This window comes from Colossoma macropomum, unplaced genomic scaffold (genome assembly GCF_904425465.1).
Source record: "Colossoma macropomum unplaced genomic scaffold, Colossoma_macropomum, whole genome shotgun sequence".
Classification (NCBI taxonomy): Eukaryota; Metazoa; Chordata; class Actinopteri; order Characiformes; family Serrasalmidae; genus Colossoma; species Colossoma macropomum.
The window spans coordinates 11,179,698-11,188,458 of record NW_023494799.1 but is presented as its reverse complement, the minus strand read 5'-3'; the positions used below and the strand labels follow the sequence as shown (position 1 = coordinate 11,188,458).

Below are 8,761 nucleotides of genomic sequence, written 5' to 3'. Positions count from 1 at the left end.
CAATAAAAACAGCATAAAGAACAAACTTATTTTAGTCCCTTTAATTGACATCAACCTTCAATATTTTTAACAGTTCACTTAATATAGAAAAAACTATTTCCATAAAATGTATCAAAAGTTGCTTGTAAAAAACATAGACCTTATAAAATAAGCATTATTCCATGGTGTTACAAACATGTTCTTGGTGTCATTTTGAGAACAGTAGGAGAGGTAGCTATAAGGTCATGTTACTGTAAGGCACTTTCCACTAAACAGGAATTAGATCTCACGTAGGGCTGCCACTCACCCAGGATATTCCTGAATTGACCTGGATTTTGGTTGTCTGTCCAGGAAAAATGAAATCCATTCCACAAAATGTCCCAGAATCCCAACATTTTTATATGTTAGCATTTCTTATAAAGCTTTCATTGCTTCTTTTTATCCAATCAAACCAAATGCAAAGACATATGTAGGGACAGCTTCAGAAAGGTGCACTGTTGGTGACGTGTTTAGGCACTAGGCAACACTGCAACGCAGTAACTGAGAATATCCAGAAATTTAACAAAGCTGAGGTCACAATCTCTTGTGAACATTAGTGTACTTGCCTATTCTTCATCACCTAATATCTGATATTCTGGAGCTTTACTGCGGTAAAGGCAATAATGCTGAATTATGAATACAACATCAAAAAATATTGAGAATACGCCCAATCCAAACTTTGTCGGGTCTCCAAATATAAGTTTCCATTTATCTGCAAAAGAGATATAATTACAGATAGTAAGAATAGTTTGAGAATATATCTTTTTCAAACAAAAAGGTAACTAGAAGAATGTAATGTGCATGCCCTTACCGTTGTTATATGACTGCAGGAACATCTGAAGGAGGCTAAAACTGCCTCCTGTGAAATCCAGTAGCACATTTCCAATGCTCCAGCCCTCTGTGCTTTGTCTCCGGTAGTTCATGTAAGCCTTAAAAACAGTTAGTCACAGTAGTCAGATCTACTTGGTCATTGTCTTCTACAGTATTCTTCTACCTAAGAACTTTACTTTGATTGTTCAAGATATTCTGAGAGAAAAATCACTGTTATAAGACAACCATTTAAAGTCTATTGTCTTAAATATCTTAATTTCACTTATATAACAAGTAATACATTCATACAAATGCACCATTAAAAATCCCATTTAGTCAGGCTTAGGCTTAAAATGGGCCCAAAGTCTGTTATGTAATACAAGAAAAAAGGGGACTTACCTGGGGGATGTACTTAACCAGTGTGACCCCTAATTTAATGTAGGAGAAATAGTACAGGTACTCCAGCCATGTGATCTTCTGGAAAACCGCAACAAAGAGTGTGACGAAGGCAAAGGTCCAAGCAAGTGCAAGTAAAATCATGGCCACTCTGGACACCTTCTGTCCTCCTCTCTAAAAAATGTTTAAAAATGACAGCATTTTTGAGATATATAATGCTACAGTTAGGCATTGTTATAAAAAAACATGTTGCACATGTGAGTTCTGTTCCATTAAATCACTGCAAATCATGTAAAAGCAAATTTTTTTGAAAAAGAAAAACAGTTATAGTAAACACTAATAAAGTTCCAAAATGTACTGTTCACCCCCCGCCCATACAGGTCATATATGGAACATAAGCGACAAATACAGTCTGTTTTGAAGACCGGAAGAAGCTGAAAGAAGCGGTCAGGAAAACTAACTAGTGTACAGTTAGTACTGTACAAACGTTTTAAGCGCTGAGAATAAGAATTAAAAAGCTATTTAATTGGGCAATACCTGGCTCAGTTAATCTCTCGCTCTCTCTCTCTCTCAAAAATCTATTTTGCATCTGTTCTAAGTTTTACAAGCAAAAACATACTTTTTTGCTTTTTTAAGATAAATGGTTTAAACAAGGTGCCTAAGACTTCTCCAACATACCGTATCTCTGCCTATTCAGCCAGCAGATTAGCCCCCACACCCTCAAGTTAAAATACTTAAGAGTGTTTCAGCCCAGACTGTGTTTTGAATGAGGCACAATGCAGGGCAGTCAATCAGAGCAGAGCTCATGTACATATATCAGTCTTAAAGGCACAGCCTGTTTAATTCTAAGGCCTAAAAAGAAGTCGTAAAATGGTTATAAAAAAGTGAATAATGACAGCATTTGGTGCATAAAAGCACACAAATATTATTAGCAGACTTCAGGGGAAAAACCTAAAATACAAAAAAATATATTACGTGGGCTGTTTGTTGAAGTTAATATTGTATTGTCCAATACCTTTATAGTTAAAAGTTTTGATTTATTACAAACCTCATATATCGTACACTGGCAGATATAGATGAGAGTAAGGACCAACGCATGCACACTGAAAAACACATCATTGGCGTCCACAGGATTGACTCCATTTGGATCGCTCTTCAAGAATTCCTCCTGTTGACGCATATACATATACACAACACACACAGTTTAATTTAAATTATTCAAAAAACACTGAAAAGTGTATCGTACAAATTAAAACAAACATTGAAATTATTATTATTAATTAATTATAGTGGATTTTTTTTCATGGGTTCCTTTTAAAATTGTCACATTTACCTTTATGTAAGGTATCCAAAAGAGGCCAACATTGAAGACGCTGTAGGCAATAAATCCAGTGAGGTTCAGAGCGAGGAAATCGAAGTTCAGGCCCACCACACTGTAAAATAATCACAGTTGGCACTAGAGTGTTACTTCAACTGAAGTGGGCAATTTCAACAATTTCCAGTAGTTATATGAAGGAGCGTTTACCTCTTTCTTTTCCAGTTCTCATATGCCTGAGGATAGAAGGAAATAGACCAGGCTAGGAAGTAGATCCAGCCAATAATTTGGTTGATGACAGCAAGAGCGCGGCTTCTGACGACCAAGAATCTTATTCGGGTTTTCATGCTGGGGAAAAAAGAAAACTATGAATGTATATTAAAAAATATTTGCCATCAACTGAAAAAGGGCACTTTAGAGGGCTGTATTAAGTTAAAGCATCACTTTGAAACAAATGCCAGTTCATGGCATTCAATTAAATACATTATGGACCTCTGAATTCTAAATTTTTATATGAACTTAACATCAGAGTTAAGTGCGTGAGGTTTAAATCGAAGTTCTTACTTAAAAAAAAAAAAACTTTTTATCTAAGACAAAAAAAATCATCTCTTGTTGTCCTCCCTGGGGATAAGAACTGCACTCGGTTTATACTTCAAAATGGTGTTGCACAGCCACAACCTATCACTGTTACATTCTCCATTTATTGTGTGAATTGTGAATGACAAGTGTTTAAAGGGCAATTACACCGATTTTTCAAAATGTATGCATAACTTAATCATTGAGATGTAAAGAAAGTTGTTCTGAGTGATTTGATGTGAAATAATCCATTTGAGAGGATCTGAATTATTAAGGAACTGACTCTGAGAAGCAGAATAGTTCACAGCAGTGGTGATGTGAGCCATTTGTTTGAAAGACTTTAACACTTCAAAGTTATTCCAATAAAATGGAATATTTTATGTTAAATATAAATGTTGCCTCATGCCTGAAAGAATATTTTCATTGTTTTACCATAGTTTTCAGATTCTTCACTATTTTACCATATTAAAACTCATAAGCTACGTAAGGGTTCAGTGATCGTTTTAGATAGTAAATAAAATGGCTGTACAGCTGTATGCAAAAGTTTAGGCACCCGTGGTCCATGGTTAAATTAGGTTTTGTTTTGCACACTTCTAAGTGAAAATAAGTTAACACAGTTGCAGTAGTTTCTCTATAGACAGTTCTGTACATTTTAAAACACAAGTAGTTTATTTGGTAATTTAAAATGGCCTGTGCAAAAGTTATGGCACATTCTAAGTTTTACATTTATTTTTTCCCCCAATACGTTAAACAAGAAACTAAGGTGAACCTCTTCAAAACTGTGCATGACCAATGCTATATTTTCATGTGTTACCTGTTGAGGACATGATAACTAATTTTCACTTAGAAAATCAACATAATGTAATTAGCTGTTTTTGCACTGTAGATATTACAAACCCTGGTTCCCATCACCAACAATTAAAAAATCTGTGTTGGTAAGTTCTCCACAGTGCACCATTTCGCATCAAAACACTCTGAATTAATGTCTCACATCTCAACAATTTTGTAAAAAAAAATGGTGGAATTTCCTTTTAAAATATACATCAACTATTTTAGCTTTAATAAATTCCTGTCTACCAATTAGCTTGACAGCTAGTATTTCAACTGTACTAGATTCATTTACGTGTTTTCCTACATCTGAGATTGTATCTGTGACAGTATCATGATGTACAGTAACACATCACTACCAACAACATTTAAATGAGCATGGAAAAGGTCACCAAGCAATTTAGAAGATGACATTAATTTTATGACAAAATGGAAAAGATGGAAGTTATGGCTGTCTGCATTATGATGCATTAGCAACATAATAGTGCTTCTGAGTCCTTCTTCTATGCCTCACCAAGTTTAAAGATTTCTGAAACCTGTTTCAAATTGTAGCTTCAATTTAGCTTCAGTCTAGCAAATCCATACGTGCACATATAGATTGATATATATTTACACACACACACACACACATATATACACACATATATATATATATATATATATATATATGTATATATATATCAATATTCTATCCCCTGTGTACCCTGCATCTCATTTATCTACCTCAGACTCACAATTGCATATATGAAAATGTTATATCACTTTACAAAAACTATACATTGTATTGGTGCATATTAATGTGTATATATGTATATTTAGAGTCTAATGTGTGTGCATGTGTACACACGTATCTGTCTATCTATCTATCTATATAAAGCTTTGTTATATATATTCTCATATATTTAAGTACTACAGTACTTAAATGTACACCTTCGCACCTGTGTAAATGTGATTGACAACAAATGTGATTTTATTTTATTTGATTTGAAATATGTTTTTCTGGGAAAAAACTTTGGCCTGTTGCTCACAGAATTCTTTTGTTCTAACCAATCTGAAAGCAGCAGCAGCAAATATTGAAAACATTGTGACTGCAGTACAAAGCTAAGAACGTTCATACGTCTCATACCTTTCTATGTCAGTGTTGTTGCTGTACAGATATGCAGTCACTTGACCAACATTCTCTGCCTTAACTTCAAACGTGGCTGATGTGCTTCTTGCTGGCATAACAACCTAGAAGAAAGAAGCACAGCTGAATCAGTCAGAATCTAAAATCTGGTGCTGAATATTACAAAAAGGATTAAAATCCTTATGAAAATGTTAACTTAACACTTAAAAAGAACCAGTGAAATTTAAAACGTACCTCCTTTGGAAGATGAATAATTGAGGAAGAGTCATTTTTGGAATTGTATGTAATATTAAAGTAGATGTTTACAGTAGTGTTCAGGTAAGAACTATAAAATAAAGCAAATGAATTAAAATACTTTTACTAGCTAACATATCCAGTTAATATCACCCCAACAACAACTCATGAATTTCAGTCTCAGTCAGAAGAGTCTCAGACCTTGCTGTGATGGTGATATTTTTGGAGAATTTCTCCTCCAAATCAACAGTATGCAGGGCACTCAGGGACACTTTTGCATCTGTGAATGTTAAAGCAATCAATTAGCTATAATGATGTTACCAAATATGGTGTTATGGTGCACTTGTGCACTTTATGGTGTTGACTTACGTGAGACGATGTGAACAGGTTCCATATGTTGTGAGTCTGATAAGAGGACGGTACTCACCACAACGTATCAACAGTGCACAAAGTGCCAGAAAAACAACTGCTGGATGACCAGTGTTCGTCATCTTGAGCTTGGACACGACAGCCTGCGAATAAGACAGAATGAAGTGGTCGTTAAATCTGGACATCTGGCTATTCTTGCAGGAATGTTACTAAACGTTGCCCAGCTTACTTTTCCTTTCCTCTCTCCTTCTCTCAATCGTGCCGATTACTAGGCTATATATGGAAACAAACCTAAATATAAGGTTTAAAAAAATGAAGCGAAAGCAAATGAGTAAATATTCAAATGAGGACTTTACCCGGACAGCATCTGTTTAGAGTCGAGGCGGTTGTTCTTCCTGATCACATGAGCAGAGTCAGCTGACTCAGATGACGCTTTGCTCTGAGGAGGGGTGGGGGGGTTTCCATGGAGACCGGACTCGACCAGGAGATTTTTAATTCGAGCTGAAAGTCAAAAACTGGATTTACGAAACCATATATTACCAGAAATAGGTAATCTACACTATATAGCTAAAGTAAAGTAAACTCTTTAAAGTAAAGGCTTTATTCCCGCCGAAACGTGTACGAGCGCGCGCTGCGTTCGTTGACTAGTGATGCGCGGCTCCGGTTTTTCTTGATTCCTGGCGCGGGAATCGATTCGAGGCGACTCCCCAACTCAGCAAAGGGATACAGCATTAAGTCATCATACAGAAAATCATTTCTGTAGTCAGAATTACTTGAAAATGAACCGTTTGTAATTCTTGGAAAAGGAACCAGCCGAATGTCACCTTGTTCCTCTTTTCACGAGGCCGGAGTTCCTGTTCAACGGCTTTAATAGTGTGTCGGTGCCAGAATGCAACTCCGGCGCTACCATTTAAGGTAGAACCATTCAATGTACCAGCCTCTTGAATAAGGAGCAACGTTTAACTACATCCTCTTTTCCGCAACGTCCTGTGAAAACGTTCTAACCATTGTTTACCCCAATCATGAAGAAAATGAAGGCCTAATCCCATTTCTTATACCCCTATCCCTTGTTTTTCGAGTGCCTCCTTGCCCCTTTGGAACTGAGTTACAAGGTAGTGGTTGAAATCTTCCTCTACAAAATAGAACAACCCTCAAATAAAAAGTATATCACTTCATTCGCTGAATGAAGTTAAATTTAGGGCATCATATGCCTTCAAACGGAGGGGGGGGGGCATCATCATTCTTCTAGCGATTTTTTATGCTTGTTATGAAGAAAAGGACCATAATACATTGAAACGACATTAGACTAACATAATACAATGGTTATTATAATTTTTACTATCCGTTTTTTTCTTTTTTTCTCATAACACTCTGTATGGAGTGTGCCTCTCAAAAACCTCAGTTTGGAGGGCCATGTAGCCCTAACACTTTGCCCTACCCCTCCATTTTAGCAAAAAGGGACACGGGACAAGGGGTGAATTAGGATTGGGCCTTAGAGTCATTGGCCAAGACTCCACCCCCGACTCCCGCACCTGTTGGAGTTGAAGAATCGATTCTTTTGGAATCGAGTCCCCGTCACTGTCGCTTACTCAGTGTGTGACTTGAAAACAGTTTACTTTTTACCTCTTCTTTAAACTTTTTACTGTTGTAAAAAAGACAGAACACAGAAGACACGTCTGCATATTTAATGCACAACTGCCTTCAATTACATATTAGAAAAAGTTATGCCACATCTTAGATTTGATGTTTTATTTTTTCCAATATGTTAAGATTTTTAAATAAATAGAACAAATTAACAGAAAAATTGCTTATGTAGGTGTTTTTACAAAAGTTAAGTGGATCTGATAAAATGGACAAGAGTGTATAAACAGGGAGATGTACTTAATAAAGTGGCCGGTCGGTGTATACGACAGAAGCGAGCGTTATCAGGTGATCAGTGTGGGGTTTGGTTTGTGGAGAATGCAGTGCGGATTTCCACCGCTAGAGGGAGACATACAATCACTTATTAGTGCATCGGTCGATTCATCTACTAATTAGTTGGGTTTGAAATAGTGTTTTATTACAGGAGAGCAGAGGAGCTGAATTCAGTCTGAGTGCATTACTGACCCTCGTAGCAAACACGTGAACTCATTTTTAAGATGAACTTTTACTTGTATGTAGCCCTACCACGTTGTGGCTCTGTTGTGCTAAGTGGACAGTCTAAGAGGGCTGTGTCGTTTACATTGGTCCACACGGTGGAGCCCCCCATTTATATTTGTTTTGTCTCTAAACTGACCTCGCACAGCTGCGTATATAATACAAGTGTGAACTTGTTCATTTTCACAAGACCGTATGAAGCGTGTTTTAACATCTAATCATTGTAGTGAATGGAGCTGTTTATTCATTACTGATGTGGTGTACTTTTTCATTTAAACCCATTGATTTGATCCGTACAATAATTAAATAATTCCATAATAATTCAACAATTCCATGCAATTATAGTAACAAAAGATGAAAGCAGTTTTCCATCTTAACTCCTGTTCAGCCTACAGGTCACAGAGGTGTTACAGTTTTATCGAAGCAGGGTATGTGATGTGTAGATTTTTGTGTAGGATTTGGAGTCTAACACTCACCTGGTACCTCAACCGAAGAACTGAGATAAAACAGTTTTAATGCATTTTCTTAGAGGTAAGGTGTTCCAAGTGGTTGCTAAAGTGTTGCAAAACCATTGCTTTCGTAATACAAGTGGTTGCTGATGTGTTGCTAAATGGTGGTTGCTAAGGTGTTTCTGGGTAGTTCCTATGGTATCCCAAGTGGTTGATAAGGTGTTGCTAGGTGATTGCTATTGTATCCAAAGTGGTTGCTAAGATGTTACTAGGTGGTTGTTATGGTAACAAGTGGTTACTAAGGTGTTCAAGATGGTGGCTATGGTATATCAGGCAGTTGCTAAGGTGTTGCTAGGCGGTTGCTATGGTTACAGAGGTGGTTACTAAGGTGTTGCTAGGTGGTGGCTGTTGTATACCAGGTGGTATGGTGTCCTAGATGGTTGCTAGGTTGTTGCTAGGTGGTTGCTATGGCATCCCAGGTGGTTGCTAAGGTGTTACTAAGTG

General features: G+C 36.8%; 1 protein-coding gene across 3 annotated transcripts; it reads right to left on the bottom strand.

Annotated features, from left to right (window-relative positions):
* Positions 1-26: 26 nt before the first annotated feature.
* ctns (cystinosin, lysosomal cystine transporter) lies at positions 27-6,496 on the bottom strand. Of its 3 annotated transcripts, XM_036586441.1 has the most exons (12): positions 6,029-6,073; positions 5,902-5,945; positions 5,731-5,815; positions 5,505-5,583; positions 5,304-5,394; positions 5,070-5,173; positions 2,750-2,887; positions 2,558-2,657; positions 2,273-2,392; positions 1,228-1,398; positions 830-947; positions 27-730 (listed from the first exon to the last, which is right to left on the bottom strand). In XM_036586441.1, exons 3-12 carry the CDS (start codon positions 5,792-5,794, stop codon positions 585-587), a joined length of 1,131 nt encoding a protein of 376 aa, XP_036442334.1. In that variant the 5' UTR covers positions 5,795-5,815; positions 5,902-5,945; positions 6,029-6,073; the 3' UTR covers positions 27-584. The 3 variants fall into 3 exon arrangements, with proteins under 3 accessions (XP_036442334.1, XP_036442332.1, XP_036442333.1); XM_036586439.1 differs by lacking the exon at positions 5,902-5,945 and having other exon boundaries at positions 6,029-6,496; XM_036586440.1 differs by having other exon boundaries at positions 5,902-6,034.
* Positions 6,497-8,761: the final 2,265 nt, after the last annotated feature.